Source organism: Manacus vitellinus, unplaced genomic scaffold, assembly GCF_001715985.3.
Source record: "Manacus vitellinus isolate BGI_N305 unplaced genomic scaffold, ASM171598v3 scaffold_31_pilon, whole genome shotgun sequence".
Classification (NCBI taxonomy): domain Eukaryota; kingdom Metazoa; phylum Chordata; class Aves; order Passeriformes; family Pipridae; genus Manacus; species Manacus vitellinus.
In genome coordinates this window covers 4,233,101-4,256,923 of record NW_021940379.1, presented here as the reverse complement: position 1 = coordinate 4,256,923, position 23,823 = coordinate 4,233,101, and the positions used below count along the sequence as shown (strand labels likewise).

Below are 23,823 nucleotides of genomic sequence, written 5' to 3'. Positions count from 1 at the left end.
CCTTCTGCGGGTCCCTCACTAAACATACTCCTAATGAAATCAGTACTGGAACCAAGTCCTAGGTGGCTGTGCCTTCAGAAAGTAAAGGATTTACCAGGGCTGTCAGTGGTCTTCAGCAAAAGTCCTGCTGCTGCGGAAGATCTGGTGGGGGCTGCTTTTGCGCCGGAACAGTTTGAGGTTTGCCTAAATTCTCCAGTCAGGCTTCTAGCTCACTGGCTCCTTAGGCAGGAGCACATCTCCCTGTGTCTGTTTGTCTTTATGGATGAGCCCCAGCATGGTGGGAACCTTCTGCTGGGTGTTCTGTGTCCTTCCCAATTTTGCTGCCAGCTCTCACCTCGCTCTGCTGGGCTTTTCAGACAGCTCGTTAAGGTTCTGCTATGATCTGATAAATGCAGCAAGGAGCATCAGCAATTACAGTGGGTGTCAAGTGTTAATTGGGCAGCTTTCAAGATAGAGGCATTTCTTTGTGTACGTACAAAGATATGACGTGCTCGGAATAGCTTCCCCTCCTGATCTTTCGTTCTGGAGACGTGTATATTGCAGTCGGTTAATGCAAGACAAATTATGCCATTCTTCTTGATTCGCCACATGTTCTGCCTATGGTGATTTGCCTCTGGCTTGTCTCATTAAGTTGTCTAAACATGGCAAATGCAGCAGCTGAACATACTCAGCTTTTTCTCGAAGTTAATCACGTTGTATACACGGGCCTGCAGCATCACTGGTCCCTTGCTGTGCCATTCGCCTCTGCCAGGGCATCCTCCACCAGTGCTGGTGCCCAGGAGAACAGGCCCCTGGTGGGACTGCCTGCCTTGAGTGGGGCTGCAGTCTTCTACCTGTAATTATGCTAACTGCCATTAATTGGTTTGCTGCTCTCTGTCCCAGGTATGCGTCAAAAAAAATTGGGTAAGCTGATGCTTCCTACTTGCCAGCAACCAACGGCGGGCAGGAGGGCATTGGCCAAATCACCCCCTTGGCAGCAGATGTAGAGTGGTTTCAGCAGTTTCAATGACCCCCCCCTGAAAATCTTGCCCCTTAGTTTTAATTCTGTAAGACTTCTGAATGCCTCAGTGCTGGTGTTCTCCGAGGTCAGCAGATTTTATAGCTTATGGAGACCAAAATATTAAGCTCTGGCTCAGAGAGAGCCATTCTTGTGTGATTAATTTTTCCAAGGGGCAGGTCCCTGGGTGAACTTGGCTCATTCCCATTAACAGAGTCAGGTGGGCAGTGGGGGAAACTTCATGCAGTGATTGTGAAACCTGTGAACTCCAGGGACTGCTGTGGGGAGCGCTGCAGATAACAGGCAAGGATGCCTTAACAGTGAGGCTGTGCCTGCCTCCTGCGTACGTGTGGGGATGGCGCCAGAGCGGGCTCGCTGTGTGGTAACATCTCTCTCAGCCTCCTTTAAGTTGCTTCTAAATCGCAAACGAGTTTTGTGTCATCCCGACCAAACAGTAAATAGAGGAACTGGACATCTCCTGGTCGTCTTGTTGTGGTGAGGCACCTGGTGCAGGCTTTGCAGCTGGGCTGGGGCTGGTTTTGGCCAGGGCCATTCGACCAGGGCTGTTTTCCAGGGCGCTGAGCCCGACCGGGGGCAGGGTGACTCACACAGCTGCTCGGGCCGACTCTGCTAAAGTGCACGCTGGCACATCAGACTGTGTGTGTGGGTGTGCGAAGCCTGGTGAGGTGCTTGCACACCTACAGCTGCATCAGTGCTTCTCGGCGCCGGTGGGGGGTTAGGGTGGACGCGGGGGCAAGCGGCAGGGCTGTGTGCCAGCCTTTGGTGAGACATCCCTGTGCTGAGGCCCTGGGAAACTCATCCTGCCCTGAGCCAGTGTGAAGGTGAGAGGTCTCTGCTGCTGGAGAGCACTGAGACGGACCTCTGGAGCTGAAATCCCTTCCCTGCCCTGGGGGATCTTCGCCCAGGGTTTGCCAAGCCCCACTGGCTCTACCACTAGACCAGACTCCAGCCCTAACCTGCTTCCCAGCCCTGGGGCTCAGCTCCCTGTTTTAGGCATCTGTGGATTTTCTCTCTCCCCTACCCAAAAATAACTAAAACTACCTATTTTATCTGAACCTCTGAAAATCCATCTCCTTGTCCTCCTCGCTGTCAGATATTTGGCTTTAACAGCTCAGCCTGTGGCGTCGGCAGCGTGCAGCAATCTGGATTTATCGGACTGTCAGTAACCCCCCTTGAACAGCCTGGCTTTGCAAGGAAGTACTGTTTACTGAAAATGTCATCTTTTATTTAGGCTCTTGCTGCAGCCAACCCATGTCTTTTTTTCAGGCCTGTTTAATTAGTAACCACCGTACAGCCCCTGACACGTGTTCCTGGGTGGTTTTTTCCCTTTAATAAGCACTAGGTAGCTTGGCCGGGGGCGGGAGGGGGACGGAGAAGGGCTCCTCTGCGGCAGGGAGGGGAGGGAAGCGAAAGCATGACGAGGAGCCAAGGGCAGCTCAAATCTAACGATCACATGCTCATGAAGCGATGAATCCTAGAAAGGGCATCTCTGCGTGCGTGCCGACTTGCCCGCCCTCCTCCTCGCAGGGCGGCCGTGCGGAGGTAACGGGCACGATCCCCTGCCTGGCACCCCGAGGGGTCGGGGATTCGGGTCACTTCCCAGGCAGAGCTTGGATGCATTAAAGTCATGATAACTCAAGTGCCAGAGCCTTTCGCCCATGGGGTTTTCCTGCGGGTCCAGGAGCTGAGCTGGACCTTTCCATCCACTTGCAGGCAGGGGTGGGATTTGTGACGGCTCTGTGGATGTTTTGGAAGTGGTTTTAGCAGAAGGGAGAGCTGGAGCAGAGGGCTGCGACTTGTAATGGCACAGATAACTTTTCTTCTCTCTGTCCCCTTTCCTCCCTGCAGAAGAAGGCGGAGGCTGCCCACCGGATCCTGGAAGGACTGGGTCCCCAGGTGGAGCTGGTGAGTGTTACCTCTGGCTGCGGGGAGCGGGAGCCGGGCCAGGTTTGGAGACGTTCCTGGGCGGTGAGCGATCGCGGCACCCTGTGTGTGTGTCTGTCTGTCAGAAGGAAGCCTGCTGCTGGCCTGGACCTCTCGCTGGCACAGCACCAAGGCAGGAAGCAAAGTGACTGAGATGAGTACTGAAACACAGGCAGACACACACACAGAGCCCTCCTCAGAGAGCCTTAACCCTTTGGCTCCTTCCTCGTGCGCTGCAGAGGAGCTGGACACAGTCTGCCTCCTCACGGGATGCTGATGGCTTTGTCTGCTGGTGGCAACCACAGCACTGGGGCTGTGGGGCTGCTGTCTGGGCAGGCAACCTCGAGGTGCCATGTGGAGGGATGGGTGCTTGGACTCTCCTCTGTCCCACCCGCTCTAAAGGGAGGAGGGTGCTGGAGGGTGCTCTGTGAGCACAGCTCGGCCGCAGCTGTGATGACCTGCAGGTATCAGGACTCTCACGTTTCCTATTTCAATCTCCCTCATGCACAGGGAATCTGAGAACAACTTAGAATAAATTGCCAATTTTGGGCTACCCCCTCATCCAACAAAATCTATCTGTAAGTCAAAGGACTGATTGGTGGAGGGGTGACTGGAAACAACCCCTGAGGGGCTGAGTCCTGGCGAAGGGTGCCTGGAAAAGGTGCATTGGCAGCAGTGCTGGTAGAAGGATCAAACCCAGCCTGACAGAGCATCTCCTGCTTTGCACCAGCCGTGGGGTGCAGTGGAGGGAGCCATTCCTGTGAGGTAGGAGCAGGCAGCGCACAGGCCTTCGCAGCTGTAATTTGGAGGTGGTACTAATCACTGTCTTCCCTGGTGCGTAAGGGAGAGGTCACAGGGGAATTACTGTACGTGTCAAAGCCCACTTCCTTGTTGGGGAGGTAACACTCATTATTTTTCCTCTGAGTCACCAGGGTCAAACCCTTTGCTCTTTCTGCTCTGAAGATTGGTAGTGCCTGGGGTTGGTGCTTTCTCATCTAAAAGACATTGCATCTCCTTTCCTTCCTCCTCCCGTTTGGTTTTTTTCCTCCCATTTTTTCTTTTTTCAGTTTGTTGATGCTTTGTCCCTGGGTGCTGACGCTGCACAGGAGAGCTGTAGCAGAGCCCAGGGCAAACCTTTCCACTGTCGCCCTCCCTTACTCCTTGGAGAGCAGGGGAAAAGAGGAAACCTCTGAGAAAACCCTACAAAGCTGAGCTCTGTGTGCATCTTGCAGACTGTCTCATCTGTCTGCCCAGAGACACTTCTTATGGCCCAGCCCATGCTCCATGTCGGGCACAGCAGCACTGGGAACTGCCAACAGCCTGCAAGAGACAAGATGAATAGTCAGATATTTTTCTGAGTTTGAAAGGAAGCAGCTCCAGGAAGGAGAGCAGCTCTGCACTCTCTGCCCGATGCGCCCGCCTGATCCACAGTGTCACACACCACGTGCACCAGCCCTGGGGCTGCCACAGCCTGGGAGTCTCCTGAAGGGAGGTTGAGCATCCTGGTGTCAATCCAGTCTCTGCAAGGAGAGGTGTGGCTGTCACTGAAACGCAGGGTCATGTGTTGCTGTGGGCTCTGCTTGGATGCCTTGCTCTGGTTGTTCAGAGAGCTGTGGTTGGTGCAGTCGGAGCGGCGATGGTGCCGGATGCACGTCGGCTCGGTGACAGCGCGACGGGGCTGATGGGGCGAGATGAGAGGTCGCAGTAGGAGTCAGTCAGTCATGGCAGAGAGGCAGGAGGTTGCCAGGTCCTGAGTGCTGGAGGATGGAGCTGGAGGCCCAGGAATTCCCAGGAAGCAGGGATCCAGTTCAGGTCTTGGGAAGCTTCCATCTACGTCAGGAGGAGATGGAGTCAGTAAACCAGGACTCTGCTCGTTTCATCCCTCCAGTGTAGTGGTACCATTTAAAAAAATGACTCCATGTTTTCCCCAGGGAGAAATGTGTTTGAGGTATGTTGTCTGAACCCTGCAGTGGCCAGAAAGCAATTGAAACCTTTTGTTCTGTTTTATTTCTAAAGAGCTTTCAGTAAATCCAGGGCTTTCCCAGTAATAGCTTTGCATTGCAATTATGTTTTTCTTAAATGTCATTCCCCAGAGAAATTTATTACATGTCCCTAACCCTAGAAAAGCACTATGGATGTTTTGAATATGTTCCTTTACCCATCTGACCTGTCAGCTTTACTTCTCCTTACGCAGTGAGAAAGGTGGAATTCTGTGCAGATTGCAGACAGCTCTGAGGGAAGATACTGTTTACATGTTACAGCATGCTGAGAATAAAGTTTCTTTAACTATTTAATCTGTGAGGATAAGTTCCCTCTGGGTAGGTAGAACTTGTCTCCTGGGCTTCCTCCATTGCATGGGTTGAATTAAAATGCTGAGGCTGTTGTGCAGACAGAAATCTCTTTGAGATGCTGGTGTCATATGGATCTTGTGTTTGGGTCCCAGAGTTCCTTGTTTCTGAGTGTCTGGGCATTTCTTTTAAAGTGATGTGTTCCAGTGCTTGTCTGCTAACACTTACATTTTCTTACTAAGAATTAAGTGGCTATTTATATCATAGATAGGTTGTAATGGAAAGGAATAATCGGCTTTTGGTGAGCTGGGTGGCATCAGGGCATCCCTAATGTGCATGTGCACATGAGCATCTTCTAACCCAGGTCCAAACCAAAATGTTAATTCTACTGCCTTCTCCCAGGAGGAAGGTCTCTGTGACCTGTCATATGCCAGCTTCTTTGCTTCAATTTTGATGAGCAAAAAGGGAAGAGAAACACTTTAATTTATCAGTATTTCCAGTTCCTGCATTCTTCTTCCAAGAGACAGTCACTGGTCAAGGCCACCCAGCGGTTCCTCCAGTCAAGCCTTTCCAGGGTGACTGTGGATGTGATGCTCTGGAGCTGTGGCTCGATTTCTTCTCTCCCTGGTGCAGACCTGCCTCCCTCGAGCTATGTGATGAGACGGATGTCTCTGTTCCTCTGAGCTTTCCAAGCGTGAAGTGCACAGCCAGCTCTGAGCCTGGAGTCAAACCAGCAGCTCTGGGAGGATTCACAATAGAAACGCCCCTGGGGAAAGGGACACCACTGAGAACATCTCCTTCAGCAGAACCTGCTTGTCCCTCTCATCTGCACTGGCTCTGCCAGCACGGGGTGGCCAGGTGTCTCCTGGCAGACTTGCAGCCTGTTGTCCCCTCACCAGGTAACGGATGCCCGGATGCTGCCGTCAGCCCCACATCCCTCCTGGAACACGGCGACTCATCTCACTGTGTCTCTGCCTGGGGATTACTTGCCTCTTATGTGGCCCTTCCGCCTGGGGATTATGTGTGCTTTCCCAGCGAGGAGGGACATGTCCAAGGGCAGCCAGAAAAAGGAGCTGATGACTTGTTGGTGCCAAGATGGAGCAAGGATGGGCTGCAGAGAGTAGGGAGAGCTACACCCAGTCTGCGTTCTGTGCGGATCGATGTGGCTGTCCCGGTGTGTGGCAGGGGAGAAGTGAGGCAGTATCTGTTTTAAAGAGCAGTAGAGACAGGCTGGTTGTGTGGAAAAACAGGCTTCTGTGCCAAGCACCTATGATGGTGATGGGGAGATACCGTGTAGGAGGTGAGAGTGACACCTTCTTCGAAATGGAGGAGAAAGGAACCCACCTCTGTTTGCAGGTCCTGTCCCCTGTGCTGCTCACCTGATTGAGCAGATGCTCAGCAGATGTTTTGCTCTTTTCCTGTGTTTAATCTGAGATGAAATCAAGTGGACCCTGAGCGTAGCCCCAGCCCCATGACCACAGTAGGAGGGTGAGCTGGTGTGTCAGTATCCATGGCCAGGATGCTGCCTTCAGCCAGGAATTGGATGTCACACGTCCCTATACCTTTGTTTGGCCACAGATGTTATATGCTCACAGCTGGTTTGGGGAAGGTTTGTGGATGAACTGCCTGAGTACTTGCATGATATTTCTGTGGTTGAACCTGAACAGGTCATTAAGTGCCCAGTTGCTGGTGATGGTTGGGCCGTGACAAGCTTTGCGTTAGCCCAGTCTTGGACATATTCACAGCAGCTTAGACAGTGATTTAGAAGTGTTGAAGGCCTTAATCTTGAGCATCTTGTCAGTCTGCTGGTGTGGACACAACTGATGGCAGGTCCTAGAGTGTGGCCTGAACTGTTAATCACAATGGGTGGAATTGAGTGTGGTCTCTGTGGTGTCTCTCCCTTCCAGAGATGGGACCCTGTATTGTGGCAGGTTCCCAAGGGTACATCACCCTGCAGATGGGAAAGGAGAGGTATCAGGGGCAGTGACCACCTGAAGGTGACAAGGGATGGATCCAGCTTTCCTGACTCCCCATGGAAGTCCCTGGCACTGAGGATGTGGGGGGCAGAGCAGCCCCATGATGGGTGCTCACACCTGGTGTTAGAGACAGCCACAATCACTGGGCTCTCCAAGGGGCACCCTGGGAAAAACACTTGTCCTCTGGAGCCCAGTTACCTCTCCTGAGGGACGGACAATCATTGCTCTACATATGGATGCTGGGGGACTGCGGGACATGTGCAGGGGCCAACCCACCCCTGGAATTGCTGGAAACCCCAGGGGTGAACGCTTGTCCTGCCTGCAGTTGCCTGCACTTGGCTCCCTGGGAGAGCTCAGGCAGGCTTTTGCCGCGTAGACATAACAACTTGCAGCACACAGACTGTCTCTTCCCGCTCCCCAAGCCCCCCTTTCCCCTCGCCTCCCCCATGTCATATGTTCCGAGGCGCACTGCGTTTTCAGTCGGTGAATAACAGCCACGTCCTCGCCGTGCCGTGTTTATCTGGACGACGTCGCAAATTGCTTGTTCTGAGCCAGCTCGCTCGAGCACTGCCTGCCCTCCCACGGGCTGAGCCGGGATGCACCAGGACTCGAGCAGCACTGCAGGGAGCCAGCACCCTCCAGTACAGCCGGGAGTGGGGCTGGGGACACGGGGACGGTCGCCTGGGCTGGGAACCTGCACCGAGGTGGCAGCGCTTCTGATGGGTTTAAGTTTCTAAATGTCAGACTGTACCTTTTATACCTTTTCATTTTTCTTATTTATTTCAGCCATTATACAACCAGCCTTCAGACACCAGGCAGTACCATGAAAACATTAAAATGTAAGTATGTGGCAATAAAGCTGTTTTAAATGTCAGGTTGGGCATTAGGCTGGAGCGGGAGGGATGCCAGCTCACTCCCAGACCTGGATTAAAACTGCCGAGGAATTGTAAGCATCCTATCAGAGCAGCTCCAGGAGCCCAGCAGTCGGGAGCTGTAGCTTCAGGCGGATGCTGAAAGTGCTGTTTGATTTTCCTGGGGGGTGGATGCTGGTCCTGGCCAGTCCCTTGATGCTTTCCCAGAGAACGCTCACCTTGAGTGCTTTCTTCTGTATTTCACCAATACTGAAGTACAAAATCAGCTGCCAGCGTGTGTGTGTGTGTGTGTGTGTGTTTGCATGCGAGAAAGATGAGGTAAAATGGAAAGTTGCAATTACAATTAGATTTTCATGAAGGACCTCTTGAATGTCTAATAACAACTGGTTGTTTCAAAGATACTTACTGAGACTTAGCAATCATCTAATTTGACTTATCACCTCAATACATGATTTAATCATCAGCGTGCGTTTAATAACCACAGTGACTTCCTGAACATAGAAGAAATGTAACAGATAATGAGAATAGCGATAATTGTGATTATTGTTGGAAATTTAAATAGTCAAACCAGATCTGAAACTTTTTATCTGCCTTGAATGAACTGATGATTGCTCTGAGCTGCCTGCAGCGTGTCTATTTTGGTACGGGCTCGGTCAGCTGGTGATAATCATCTTTAATAATCTATTAACAAAAGTTAATAATCTCTTTTCAGCGGTATGTTAATTGATCCCAGGGAATTATAGGGGAAGAGTTCCTGTACCTTTGCTCTAGGGGAGCGTGGTGGGAGCTGGTGGTGTTTAGGGGCTGTCTTGTCCCCGAGGGCTGCAGTGAGGAGGGTTTGGTGACGTGACCTGCTCGCTGCCTGGCCCCGCTCTGTTCCTGCTCCACCCAAGGCTTCCTGGATCATCCCAGCAATGCACTCGCTGTAAAACATTCAAACCCAGCAGCACCCCCAGCCCCTCGGTTCCCATGGGGCTCAGGGGGTGCCTGTCAGCTCAGTGGGCTGACAACTGATAAAGCATCTTGTGCAGCACCAGGTGCTGGCCCAAGGACATGTTCTCTGTGTTGTTGGTTGTGTCTCACCCCTGGCACTGATGGTGTGCGGAAGTCACCAGCTCCTGGGGACCTTCTCTTGCCTTGAAGGGCCCTGTAGCCATCCTAATCCAGGCACAGAAGGTGGCAATTTCAAGCTGATTGCAAGTTTTGTCCTTGAAAGAATGAGTTAAAACGTAGATCCAGATACTTCACCCACTCTCCATTCCGCTGCCAATATTTGTGGGTTTGTGATCACATTTTCCTGTGATTTAAACAATTTCCTGTCCTGGGTTGCTGCCTGAAAGACAGGCACAAACAAGAGGGAACCGACTGCGCAGGTCAGGAGTGAAACTGTTGACAAGAGGTGAAGCCCAGTCAAACCAGCTTCCCGTGCCATGGGAGCACATGTTCCATTCCATCCCTGCCTCTGTAGGCATCCATGGGGTTATCCCCACCCCAGGCAGCGGCAGTCCCTGTAGTGGTGGTGGTGACAGACCAAGGAGAGGTTGGAGCAGGCAGGCTTGGGGTTAATGTTCTCTGTGATTAATGCTGCAAAAATACGGGAAGGAAACCACACATTTTAATGAAAAGCCTCCGTCTCCTCCTTCCAGAAACCTGGCAATTAGCTGCCTTCAGCTGGTTATTGATGCCAGCCAAGCGCAGTTACAGATCTAGGTCAGAGAAAGGCCCCTGAGCGATCTGGGCTCCAGATGTTGGCTGCTTTTGGACATGGGTCTGCCTCAGAGGTCCTGGGGTCTGATCTGCACTTTGCTACTTGTTGGTGGACATGCAGAGAAATTGGTGTGTCCTTTTTTCCATCTCCGTGTCCCTGCTGCACATTAAACCACATTTGGATGCTTGGGAGGCAGATAGGAAATCAAGATTTCAGTGATTCTTCCAAGTAAATAATTCAGGGTCCTTTGACCAAGAGGAAAAGATACTAAACTTCCCTGTTTTGACCAAGTCATGCTTGGATGTTCACATATATGTAACTATATATAACTCTATAGCTATATATAACTATATATATAACTATAACTTTTCCATGGGATGCATTTGAAGTTATTTTTTGTCTTTCCCTTGTTCTTAATATGTTTATGCTTTTCTGCTTCAGAAGAGCATCTTCTGCTCCATAGCCTGGAGGTGGCTGTTTCCATAGGAGATGGAGGAAATCCTCAGGGTGCTGGGAGACACCAGCCAGATGCATTAGAGCACCAGGACAGCTGCCAGGACACCACAGGTTATATTTTGCCAAGGTGTAATTGGATGCAGATTCTTCTGAACAGCTTCACCCTATGCAGATTTAGCCATGATGAAAAAGCCTTTTGGCAGATTGCTGAAGAATCATCTGGGTTTTGATTCTGTCCACAAACCCTCATTGCATCCTGGCTGCATTGTGCCAAGTGGAAACTGCTGCCACGTGAAGGTGGTTTTGGAGCCTTATACCTGGGCACAAGATGGCCAGGCTGTTAACTATCACAAATACCTTTTATAGGTCGGGTTTTTTTTTTTTAATGTTTCCTGGTGTGGATTTTTTTTTTCTCAGTTGAATGTTTGCAAATGTCAGTGGGAAGGCATTTGAATATCACAGAGCCAGGATTCCTCGATTTCTTCACAGCCATACTCTCTGCCTTGCAACACTCATTTAATTCTCCCTTCTTGTTTGCTTTGCTTTTCAGTTGGGATGAGTCACGTATGCTAATAGAGCTGACTGGGGAGTTACCGGCAGAATTTCTGCTCTTACTAAAATGTTACCGGTCTCTTATTTCCATGGAGTTTTATGGCCTGTCTCCTATTCAGTACAGTTAAAATTAATTTCATGCCCCAGTTCATTCCAGTGTTTGCAGCTTCAAAAGCTTTTAAGTCCTATTTAGCTGCCTGGCTGTGCTCTGTTACCCGTCTGCGCGGTCCCTTCGGTTCACCTGTGAGTGCAGGCTTCGAGCAAACATGGTTAATTTTGTATGCTACATCTGCCACGGGATCCAAGGCACCCTTGAGTGGTTTGTTCCAAAGACTTGACCTACCTTTGATGTGTCCTTTCTGTTTGAAATACCTGCTCTGTCGGAGGGAAGGGCTCTGTCGCTCTCTCGTCAGGAAAGAAGAGAGCAAGACGGTGTTTAGTGCCCTCATTTCCTAGGGATGGGGTGAGCTTTGCCCCTGTAGCTGGCTTGGCCCTGGCTGTTTTTCAAGGTGAAAATTTTTTGGCTTTGCAACAGACCAACAAGTTCCTTCAGGATGAGTCACAGCCCTGAACACAACTGGAGACCACTTGAGTAATTCTGCATCAGTTGAAGAGGTTACAAAGACCCTTTTTTTACATTTTGATGAAATACAACAAATGCAGAAGGCACTTACTGGTGCACCAGTGAAGCACCAGTGCATCTGGTCAAGGTCTCTTATGTCAGTGCTTTGCCAGATGGATGTACAAGGATGAGAGATGCCCTTCCCACCCTGCCACGGTAGTGACTTTACGTATTCCCCAGACTCCTGGCTCCAAAGATATTAACCTTCTTTCCTCCAAGTGTTTGAAAAATGACAAGATGTTGTTCACATGAGCAGGATCAATTACCTGCTGTCTGTTAGGAGAGATAGTCTCCAAGGGGGCCTTCGTCTCTACGGCGGGAGATTCCTGCTCGGTCAGCCATGAAAAACAGCCTGGTAGGACTCTCCTCCCCCCTTTCCCAAAGCAGTCATCTTGCAATCATCTTCTGTGAGATTTGTATTTGAAAGCAAAATGTGAGCTTCTGAGCCTTGAAAAAGCACAGAAAAGGAAAAGTGAAGAGCCCAGGGTAAGTGTGTGCAAGGTGCTGTTCACAGGGTTTGCTTTAAACCTTCCCTTTGAGAGCTTCTCCTTGCTGTTACATTGAAATTCAGGAACATCAGGGTGAAACCAGGCTGCATCCCCTTGAGGTGCTTGGAGAAGTGTTGGAGAACCAGGGTCTGAGTGTAAAGTTAAAACAGATTGAGAGCTTGGTGTGATTTGGCTTTTCTAATGTGTCCGGATCCAGTGGCAGCAGCGCTGAGTGTACTGTTAATATTTGCACATTTGGATTGCTGTCTGTAGCTGAGAGCTTCTCAGGGAGAGGGGGGGAACTTTGCCTCTGCAGGATCAAAATCTGAAGTCAGGATTTTAAGAGGGGTTTCGGGGCTTCTGAATATCTTTTTGTTTTCTAAATGCCCCCCCCCCAAAAGAGCAGAACAGCTTTCTTCTGAAAGTCTCACAACTGTGGCTTTCAAAATCACTTGTCACGTTGGGAAATTTAACATCTTTTCATTACTTGCTGTTTAGGGGATTTAGTAGCACTGGATTGCCTCTAAATTCATAGCTGAAGCCTGACATGTAACACAAATGTTCTTTCAAGCCCTGTCATTACTAATGCATTCTCTTTCAGGTCTTTTTATTAGTGCTTGTAGACATTTTCCTCATTAGAAATTCACCTAGCAGCTCCCCGCTCATCCCATTCAAGGTTTCTCATCTCTTTTATTCTCTACTGGCATGCACCAAGGCAGCAGCATTACCTGGTGATGAATTACTAAAGGATGGAGACACACACTGCAACCTTCTGCTTCTTTCTCCTGCCAGTGAAAAGCCAGTACTGGTTTTGGGGGGACTATCTTGCAGCATTTGGACTTTCAGTGTCAACTTGGGCTTCAGGGGAAGACAGAGGCATAGGACGGGTGCCTGACTGATGACCAGAAGTGCTTCTGCACTTGCATTTGTCTCATTTTGGTCCTGAGCTCATGGGTGCTAAAGGGGATGGGCAGGAATTTCTCATCTGGTGTTAGGAACTGTGGTTGTGGATGTAGCTGCTGCCCAAGGGATCACTTGAGCACCTTCACAAGGAGATGGCTCAGGGACAGGGCAGGCAGTGCTGGGGGTCTGGCCAGTGCAAGCTCCGATAACAAGGTGCCCGTGTTTGCCAAGGCATCTCCTCCTTGGAGCATCCCACTGGCCTCAGTGTGTGAACCAGTGAATTAACAGCATAAACTGCTTCACGAGTTACAGTGCTGAGTTTGGACCTCCAATGCTGAGTGCAGTTTGGAGCTGCAGAGGACATGATTTGAGAGGCTGGGAGACCTCGGGGTGGCTGCTTTCTCCTGGGCGTTGTTTCTGAGCACAGACAGCCTGCCTCACTGTACATCCAGAGTTATGAACCTCTGCCACTCTGCTCTCGGAGGCACAATAGTGCTGGGGGCTTAGCCCATCCCAGTGCTCAAGGGATGGGGTAAATTAACTAAAGATCTGCTTCCCTTTTCTTCCCCAGAAAAACATTGCTGAATATTGGAAGGGACTGCTCCAAACAGCTGGCTTTCCAGGAGCGTGCCCTGCTGTGGGGTTAGTAGGTTACAGTGTGTTAGCAGCTGGAGCCATGTGCTCCAGCCGCTTCAGAGCGAGCAAGGGAATGCGTGCAGTGACCCGTGAACAGGGTGACCTACTCCCTGCCCTCGCTGTGGGGTGTCCTGTGGCTGCAGGGAGTCAGTGACTGCCCTGAGCTGCGGCTTGGGATCCTGATGCCAGTGATGAACAGGAGCCGCCTCACCAGGGGGGACAGAACTGTTTTGGTCTCCGTTGCCTCTTGGCTGGTTTCACCTCAGAGTGTTCTTGCTGTGCTCCTCGGGTCCCCTGATTTGCAGATCCCTCATCTCCCTGTGCTTTGTTTGGCTGGAGTTACCAGGAGCTTCCTCCGTTTCCTACCCTTGCCTGCGTGATCCATCTCACTGTACAATGGCGTTGCCAGCTGCTCACTGCCTCCTTCCCATTGCTCTTTGCAGCTTGGTCCCTACTTTGTTTGCCTTGGCTGTTTGATGAAAGACGTTCCTGTGTAATTAAATACCCCTGATTAGTTTTGCTCAAATATCAAACTTCCTTTCATCTCGTCTTGCACCGGCTGAAGGTCTCGGCGGGCTCGGCCAGGTGTGCCGCAGTGCATTGGCTCTTTGTATCCTTTGGGAGCCTTATCCCAGGGCTTTGGCAGTGTCCACACGTGGGTACACACCAGCACCGACACGCCTGTGTGCACGCACATCCTTTTAGTATCGCAGCCTCCGGAAGGATCGTGTCCAAGTCATTCGTGTGGATCTGAGCCAAGTAACTCAAAAGTCGGAGTTACAGGTTCTCTCCCTAACTGGCTCCATTGTGAAAGCCATAAAACAAAAACAACCTTGGGCCAAGCCAGTGAAGGTGGAAGCGGCTGCTCCCACAGGGCTCACTTTGCTTTGTTCAGGGAGGGAGATGGGTTTCACTCAGCGGTTTGGAGGCTGGCTCCAAGAATCCTGCTCCGGTGTGGGCTCGCCAGTCAGGGCAGTGGGGCTGGGAGGTGAGGATGAGTTATACGAGGATAAAAACCTCTTGCAGAATCGCACCCAAGAGTATAGACAGTGTGTGAATCCTGCTTCCTGGGCTGTCTGGTGGCAACTCTGTGCCTGGCATCTGCAGGAGCTCACATGGTCATTGTCTCTCTGGAGAAGGCTGTGGTGCATGACCCACACTGGCTTGTCTCCTTCCCAGAGAAGTTGCAGGATAAGCTCCTCTGGTGACCAAAGGGCTGGAATAGCTTTTGTCACGGAGAAGGTAACTGCATGTTGTGTCCTAACCCTGGAGGAGAGCTGCCTTCAGAGGGAAATGTTAGACTGGGGCTGCTCTGAGGCAGGCGAGTGGGAAATGGCAGCCGGTGCTGAGGGATGCTGTGTGAAGCTGGACCAGAAGCAAGGTCCTTCCCCGTGGGCACACCAGGGAGCCCCCAGCCCCAGGGAAGTCAGGAATGCAGGTGGGCACCATCCGTTAGATGAATCGTTGACCACAAGGATGAGGATGTGCCATCTGGCAGGCTCCAAACACCAGCTCACCAGAAGCTGGGCGGGCTCTGTGTCTTTCCCAGCTTACCCTGTCCTTACGAGCTCAGCTCGCATGTTCTCCCCACCCGGCGTGGTGTGGCGTGCCAGCCCAGCAATACTTAAAACTGCCCACAAGAGTCACTGTTGCTTTATCTAAGGAGCCTCCATTCCTCCTGCCTGGGAGCCGCCTGATTTCTTCACCTCTCCGCGGTTCAGGTCTCCATCCGTGATGCTTTTCTTGTGCCCCAGAAAACCACGGGCTGGGGAGGAGGAGGAGGAGGATGGAGGAGGGTTGGCACCTCGCACGAGCGACCTTTCCCATGTGCCGCTCCACAGGGGTTACATCCGTGCCCGACTCCCAGCAGACAGCCCTCACCTTCCCCGCCTGTGCCGCAGCGGTTGTGCTCGGCTCGGTGATTTGCCCAGGGAGCACAGCGTGTGCTTCGGAGACATGTGGCCCGAATTAACCTCCCTGCAAACGGTTTCTAAGTAACAGCAGTACATGTAGCAAGATAAACTGTGAAGCCTATTTATATTTACCGAGATTGTATTAACCTTTGAAAGGTTGACCTTATGCAAAAACAAAACAAAACAAAAAAAAGATAAAGTGGCAAAAACATTCAGGGCATGAGGGGGTTTGTTGTTGTTTTAATCCTTTCACTCTTTGATTACCTCAGCCTGGGTGGTGGTAAACATACACCAGCTTTCAAGGCATTCCTGATTTTTGCAGCTGCAGAGCCATTAAGCCTTTGCCTGTATTAGCACTTTCAAGGTCAGCCATGATGCACAACTCAAGGCAACACATCAGCTGCATTAGAGCTGCTAATTTCCTTCATTTACGCTCCTTTTTTCCGAGAACTTGAGCGGCAGATCCAGCAGCAGTGTGTCAAAGTCTGTGTTGTTCCTCGATGTCACCCAGGCTGACGGGGGGAGAGCAGAGGTTGATGTAGCTGGGCTGGCCCCAGGGGACAATCCATGACCCCTTCTTGGGAACCATCCCCATGCATGCTTGTCACCCCAGCGATTTCTCTGTGTTAGAGCCTCTGTTAGAATTGGAATAAACAAACAAATAACCAGAATGTGTCTGTTGGGCACAGTGACCCGTCGGAGCTTGTTCGCACAGAGCTGAAGCCGTGGAAGGAAATCTGTCCGACGGGGTCTCTGCGGGGTTTGCTGCCTGCTGTGGCACCACACGGCGCTGGGGCCGGTGATGAAAGCTCTCTGTGTGCAACATGAAGGGATGCAGGAGCGTGTGAGGAGCTGGGGCTGACAAACAGGTGCTGGATGCTGCTGGATGGACCTTACCTGTGTGTCTGGAGATGGATGCTCTGGAGCATTCAGCACAGCATTATCCTGCTCCTCGTTTCTCATGCTTCCCTCCCTGCACTGGTGGGCAGATGTTACTGCAACTCTGTGCCTCAGTTTCCCTCACCTTTAAAGGCAGGTGAATGCTCTTTGCACCAAGATGAGCATTGAGGTGTAGCTCAGCCAGTCACCTTTGACCCCCTTTGAGGCTCCTCCATGGATGCCCCACACAGGCAGAAACAAAAGGTGGTGCTGTTGTGTGATCCAGAGGGAAAAGCCTTTGGCAGCAGCAATAGTTATAAACATGTCTAACAAGGTGGCCTTTGGGCTTCATAGTGCAGCCCACAACAGCAGTGGGTCTCTCGTAAAAACATGTCAAACAAGAGCAAAGGCAGAAAGTGCCCAGTGCGTGGGTTTATTTGGTTTTTCCTCCCCCAGTGATCAATGCCACTTTGATTCCTGAAAGAGAGAATCAAAGGATGTAGCTTGCTACTCAAGCCCTCACTCAGAAAACCGTTTGTGGATCCATGTGTCAGGTCTGCAGGAGCCTCCAGCTCCGTCACTTGGCTGTGCCTTCTGCTGATGTGGATGCTGCCCGGAATCAGGAGTGCACAGGGATTTGGTGTGGCTCTAGCTGGGGACATGGGAGCTTGTTCCCTGCTGGTAGCTGGTGTTTTCCATTGGTATGAGCACTGCTTGCTAGCACTGCCTTGGAAATCAAGGTCTGTTTTTGCATCAGAGGGTTGAAGGCAGAGGCAAAGGGAGTGAAGATATGGTGCAGCTCAGGCAGGCGTCAGGGACTCTTTGTTCGTCCCTTACCTGAAGAATCAAGCCTGATGAGTTTCCTCCTTGATGAACTAAAAAGAGATCACAAAGCTGAATGTGACTCTGCTGTGCTGGAGAAGGGGTTATCCCTGTCCTGAATCCTGCTGCCTTTCCTCTAGCAGCGTACTTGATTTCTGAGGTGGTCCTGGTTGAAGGCCCCCTCACCCAAGGCTGCTCACATGCCTGTGGGATGGGATCCCCCAACATGCTGCCAGTGCAGAGGTGGTGCAGCCTCAGCAGTGGGCTGGAGGGACCTGTGTTTCCCAGGACAGCGCTTGCTGTGGGATCATTGTCATTCTTGTGTGTGCCAGTGCATGGTTCAGTGGTGTGGCCAGAAGAGAGTTAAAAAAGGGAAAAATGTTGATGCTTTCTGTGATGTTCTCCATCCCTAAATTTAGCCAGGACTGCCCCCACTTCCTCTCTCAGTGAGATGAACCCTTTGCCCCTTCCCAAACAGTCCTGTTTGCTGCTGATTAGGCTGAAGAATTTATAGGGAGAGGAGGGTGGTTTTTCCCTTCCCGCTAGCCAGGCAGGAGGGGAATGAGGAAGCAGCAAGGGTGTCTCTTCAGTCGGGTAAATCCCACAGAACATGCCTACATGAGACTGCTAAGCTCCTGATCAGTAATTACACGCTGCAGCTCTGCCTTTAATCAGGATAGAAGACTTAAGGAAACTCCTTTGCCCCTGATCTGTACCTTTTACCTAGAGATTTTATTGCTGTGAATATTAGTAACAGAAACAACCACAGGAGCTCAGCTCTGGGGCTTGTGCAGGCTCTGGGAGCTCCTGCAGCCTTTCCAGCTCCGTTCACCTCTGGTGCTGTTTCTATTTGAGCAGTTATTTCATGCTGCCTTTAGAAAGAAGAAGAAAGCAGGGTGGTGTCTGGGCAGACACTGGGGTTGCGGTGGCTGGTTTCTCCCTTGAGGTCCTAATTCTGCAAGTGGCTGAGCTCTCGTGGCTGGTTGTTTGCAGCTTTGTTGGGCACGACTCCAAGGAAGCAAGAGGTCAGGAGATAAGTGCTGCAAGCCCTGCTGTGATCCTGCCTCCTTATGCAGGAGACTTCACCTTGGAGCCCGGGCTGAACAACCCTTTGGGAGCATGTGTGCACCGACAGCCCCATCACTGCTGGCCCTAGACACTGGGGTGCTTGGGGGGGGTCACCTCCTGCCATGCAGAGCTTGGCCTGAGCCCCCCAACTCTTGAGAACCCACTGGGGTTTTGCAGATCAACGTGTAAAAATAATGAAGAAACAACCTGACCCATTGGTAGATGCAGAGCTGAACGTCTACCCGCGTGCGATGCTGAGCAAACAGGGAAGGTTCACAGAATGGGAGTTTATGGATTTAGTTCTGAACCTTAGTCCACGTCAACAGATGTGGGCGAGGTTCCCTATGTCGGAGGGTTTGTTTGTCTTTCTCTAAGCTGGTGTGAGTTCCCAGATAACAGCATTCGCTGCTCTGAAGTTGATGTAATTCCGAGTTAAGGTGGAAACTGTGTTGCAAACTGCTTTGGGGGGGGGAGGGGGAAAGCCAGGCTGTGTATTTTAGCCTCCTCTTTAATCGGATCTCATCTTTTTTTCTCTCTTTACAGAAACCAGGCAATGCGGAAAAAGTTAATTTTGTACTTTAAGAGGAGAAATCATGCGCGCAAACAGTGGGTGAGTGATTCCCTTAGACCTTATTTTATACGTATAAAGCCGTGTAATTTATTAAGCGAGAGAGAAAAGGATGGTTTCCAGCAGAGAGGTGCTGGTGCTCGGTACTTTGCCTGTTGCATTGCTGTGGAATCTCTTCTGCTTAAAATAACATGGATGTGAAGTAGAGGTCCCTGATCCTGCTGCAGGCAGTACCTCCTTCCGCAAGTGCCCCCCGCAGAGCAAACATGTGGGGTTGGCTTAATCACAGCGGAGCCCATCACTGATCTCAGAAAGCCTATTCACAGCATAAATGTCTATTTTGTGAGTAATTGAACCCTAAGAGAGGTGTGAAACAAGCTGACTCTGCTTCCGATAAATGGTCTGGAGGCTGCTCTGACTCCTTCCAGCTGACCACAGAGCAACGTTGTAGGAATTTGTGGTTTAAAACAAAATCCAAGCCCTGCGCGAGTTTGTTTCTAGGTAGCTTTGCTCACGAAAGAGTTTCGGTGTCCTTTAAGGAAATGGGTCTTGGTTAGGTAAGGGGCAAGGTGGGAGTGATTATGGGGCTTCAAAGGCATTTGTTGCAGGTCCCCAGTAAACAGGGGAGAAGGTTCAAGTGGGTTTCACAGAATTTATACGTTTTTGGTGCTGACAGTTGTGGTCATTGCTGGCAGGAGTTGGGAAGCAGAATCAGCACAGAAGGGTAAATGCCAGAACAACCAACTGCCCCCACCAGGAAGGTGAATTTTGTGGTGGCTTTTGGTGATGGGTGATTCAGCTCATGGTGCAGGGCTTCATGTTTCACGTGGAAGATGGAAATGCTGTCTCCTGACTTGGTGTTTCTGTTCTGGGACAGGCTCAGGTGCTGGTGCTAGTGTTTTGTATTGCCAATGGTGCAGGTTTTCTCAATGCCTTTGGGGTGGTTTTGGACAGAAGTACTCCAACTGGGAGGAATTGTTGGAAAAATTCAAAATAACAAGCCTGGAAAGTGGTTTGAAAGCTCTGGCTTTAAAAGTAGCTTTCAAGACAGGCATTTCTGAGCCAGTAATCTCATTATTTTCTTATTTATGGTGAATAAAGGCATGTTCCTTTTCTTTCCCATGGTTTGCTTTTTCCTCATTTTATAGCAGTCTTCCAAAAGCCACAGATACTGCACTCCATAGGAAATAATCGTGTCTCCCATTCGTGTCCAAATACATGTTCATTTAGACTTTTCCATGATAAAACTTCTTCCAGGTCTCTAGTGAGGGGTTACAGGGCTTATACCTTCAACAGGATGTGGTGTGGCAGTTGGGTTCTACTCAGGGTACCTCTCCTGGCACAGCTGAGGACTTCTTCGTGGTGGGAAGCGGATCAATATTCCCTTCCTCAAAACAGGGATTGCAAAGCATCGTGCGGTTTTACTGGAATCAGGAGAGAAGCGCCTGAGAGCTGCTTTCTGGTGGAAATGGCCAGTTACTGTGCTAAACCTAGAGTGAGTTGCTCTGGGTGGATATCAAGGAGCTGGGGGAAAAGGCTTAATTAGGCTGCAAGAGCACAGTTCCTAAAATACGACTCGTGGTAAAGTCGCCTGTCATGCAAAATAGGTGAATTTCTGCCAGCCGGTTTATTCAGTGTCCTTGAAAGGGGATTTTTCAGTTTAGGGAAGCATTTTGCCTATTCTACAAAATAGGCAACATACGGTTGCTGAATTTGCAAAGTGAATACATTTGCTGATTCTGTTTGCAAAATGGGTATGCTTAGCTATTTTTCTGCCTATTTTGTAGCAGACCCTATTTTTAGCAAAGCCCATCTACGTGCCAGCATTTCTTTCTGGCTCTTTTACTTTCTGGGGTATTGTCGCTGCCTGGGGCCGGCTGGAGCAGGGTCAGAGCTCGGTCCCTGCAGGGTCCAGCCCTCACAGCCCCATCCCAGGGGATCTGCAGGGCTTCCTCCTGCCTCCACTGAGGTCAACACAGCAGAAGACTTTTAATTGCCATCGGGGTGATGCTGCAGAGAGGGAATAGTGAAGGGAGTTGTTCTGGGTGTGAGAGGTACATCTCCATCAGCCAAGGGAACAAAACCTTGGGGCTTGCATAGGAATTGGACTGGTGCCTCCTGTCACCTTCACTCTTCTCCTCCCTTCCAAAGAGCTGCTCCGTTCCCTGGAGCTGCGAGAGCGTGGGCTGCGGGAGGGCTCGGGCTTGGCACAGCCCACAAACTGCCTTCAGCTGCTACGGCAGCGTTACTATCCATCCATTTTTAGATACGCATGTCAGGTCCGATTTGGCTCACTATCACTTACTGGTGTGATTGAGAGGCCGATGGGCTGGCGAGTCCAGCGGGGAAGGGGAGCAGAGGAAGCACCGATGCTAAAAGCCAGCACAGATGGTTGCTCAGGAATGGACTTGCTTGCTTAGGGCTGCTCAGAGGATGCTTCGAGAAGGAAAAATTGCTTCTGTTCTGACCGAGAGCTTCTCCTGGTGATGGGGCTGTGAAGATCTGGGGAGTTCACAGTGCTGTAAGGTGCCTGAAATCTTTCCTTTTGAAGGATGCAAGTGATTGCAGGGAGTGCATGTCCCAGCTGGAGCAAAAAGCACTGGATGGGGATGCAGCATCCCAGCCCTGCTGCAGAGGGGTTTGAAGTTTGTGTGGCAGGAAGGATCTCTCTGCTCCGTGATGGGAAGGGGCATCAAGGAAATGCGCAGATGGTCCATTGCAAAGCCATGCTCAGGAAGGCTGAGCTGTGAGGGGGGAGCTTTGGTACTGCTGCCCTGCTGCCAAGGTGTGAGCTGCTGGGGATACAGCAGTGTGACGTGGATGCTGCTTTTGCCATCTGCAAATGCCAGTTTCTTGAAACAGGAACTCTGGATAAAGCTTTTGTCAAGTTGTTCCAAGGAGTGGAGGAAAAGGAGGAAGAAGAGCCACCCCACCGGCTGTGAAGCAGCCAGGGCCATGCCAGGTGGCTCTGCGGGACCCAGCACTGGCTCATTCCCACTGGGAATGACAAACCTTTCAAAGCCTCCAGGCTTCTCAGCAGACCAAGCCCTCGTGCTGGGCTCTCCCCCGGCCGTGCCGCAGGCTGGCACACAGCACCAGGCACCGGCTGCCTCCCGGTGCTGAGGCTTTATAAACTTTGCAGCGTATTTTTAGCCTCTTCCCAAATGCGATGCTCTGAAAGCAGGAGGATGTAGCAGATTTGCTGGCAGGGTGGGAGCTCTCATTTTCAGGGGGCTGATGGCATCGCTTTGGGAGGGGTGAAAACGCAGCAGCTGTGATTTCTCCGAGCTGCCGCGGGCTGTTGGTGTTACCTGTAGCTCCTCACCCGCAGCACGAGATTCCCCATGTTGGCTTTTAGGGCATTTTAATTTTTGTTCTCATTCCTCACTTTCATCTTTTGACTGTTTCCTTTAGCTCCTGATGAAACCCAAGCATCTCCTGTGCATCCATGCAAGGCAGGACAGTCTCTGACTCCAGGCATGCAAAAGGGAATTAATTGATTTATTTTCAGGGGAAGGTGTTAATCTGGCTCAGCTCTGGGGCTGGAGGTGCTTTGTCTGCCTCACATTATTGTTGAGGTACCTCCAAAAGGCCACAAAGATCAAAGACATGCTGCTGTGCTTGAATTAGTGCCAGGTCCAGGATGGCTGGACCAAACCCACGTGCCATGATCAGCATGACACTGGCTACCAGTTGCTGTGGGTGCTTGACACCAGTGATGGGCTGTGGAGCTGCTGGTGCTTGGTGTCCACAGTACAACTGACCCAGCCTGGGGGTAACCCAGCTGCCTCCTGACCTGGAATCAGGTGTTTCCATTGTTTTGGGGGTGGTTTTTGCCTCTCTCAATTTTTCTTGGTGGCCGAGAGCAAGCGGGGCAAGAGTAGAGTGCAGCAGGGAAATCTTGCAGCCTCAGACTTCCTTCCGGTTGTGGGGCAGTGGTGGCAAGAGATGAGTTTATTTCTTTGAAATCCAGACTGCCCTGGTCTCTGCTGCGGTGCCAGTGCAGTGCCGAGCTGCCCGTTCTGGAAAGCAGCGTCAGGGTTAGGAGCGACCTGGGGTTTGCCGTTAGAGCGACATCTGCTTTCACTTCCTGATTTGGGGCTTGGAAGGCATTCGTCTGTCTCAAAATGAAACCTTAAATCCCCTCTGGTCACCCAGCTGCTCTCACATGAGGCTGGGCACCATCACTGCTGCCAGTGCAGCAGCTGTCAGGGACCAGACAGGTGTCTCCCCAGTATGGACCTCACCTGTCCGTGGGCGTTCTCCTCCAGCGGGAGTGTGTCCGGAAGAGGGAGGAGTGATTCGGGGGGGTGGAGGGTGGGAGGAGGCTCATTTGTGTTGCAAATTGTATTTCAAAGTTACCAGGCTGGTCCCATAAATACTTGGCAGAAAGGCAGTGCTGGACCTGGTGGGTGACTGGGTGGATGTGCCATGAGGATGTCACCGAGGGGGATATGGTGTGGAAACCTCTTGCAGTGCCACGTTTTGTTGGAGCCTGGGTTTACTGTCAGTGGGGATGTGCTCGTCCTGTTCCTGGGCCAAAAAGGAAGAGCATCAGCTGGAAAAATACTTTTGGTTTCTAAGGTGGTGTAGGAGCTGCGGGGCATCACACTGTGGCTAGGCTACCACAATGTATGGCCTTGGACAGGGGCTGGGTGCCTGGCTCTTGATTTTGGGGAGCCAGGCCCATGCATGGAGCTGCCCCATGGCCCCAGTCCCATCAGCATTGCCGACACAGGACCATGAGCACTGGAGCTGGTGTGTGTGTGTGTGTGGGAAGGAGTGCCCAGCTGTGGGCACCATGGCAAGCCTCTGCCCAGCATGGTTTGCTGGCAGCTCCAAAATTACTGCCCTTCACACCCTGTTCACATAGTGGGGACCTGCTCTTCTGCCCCCTGTACCTCCTCCCAAGGCCAGGTTTCAGTCCCTTTTGGCTCAGTGGACTCAGGCAGGCACTGTGCTCTCTCCTGGTTCACGGAGCAGGGGTCCCTCCCCAGCACAGGGGCTTTGGTTGCTGAATCAAGCACCTAATACTCTGGAGGATGCTCAGGCAGAAGGTGTGGGGGGTGGGAAAAGTCATGCTGGATGAGAATCATGGTTCCACTAAAGATGTTGGGTCTGGAAGGGAAGA

General features: G+C 51.3%; 1 protein-coding gene across 1 annotated transcript in view; it reads left to right on the top strand.

Annotated features, from left to right (window-relative positions):
* NCOR2 (nuclear receptor corepressor 2) overlaps positions 1-23,823 on the top strand; it is a 186,938-nt gene that overhangs the window by 78,653 nt on the left and 84,462 nt on the right. Inside the window, 3 exon segments of the mRNA XM_025895502.2 lie at positions 2,867-2,923; positions 7,992-8,044; positions 18,668-18,734. Of these exon segments, the coding sequence (XP_025751287.2) occupies positions 2,867-2,923; positions 7,992-8,044; positions 18,668-18,734 (177 nt within the window).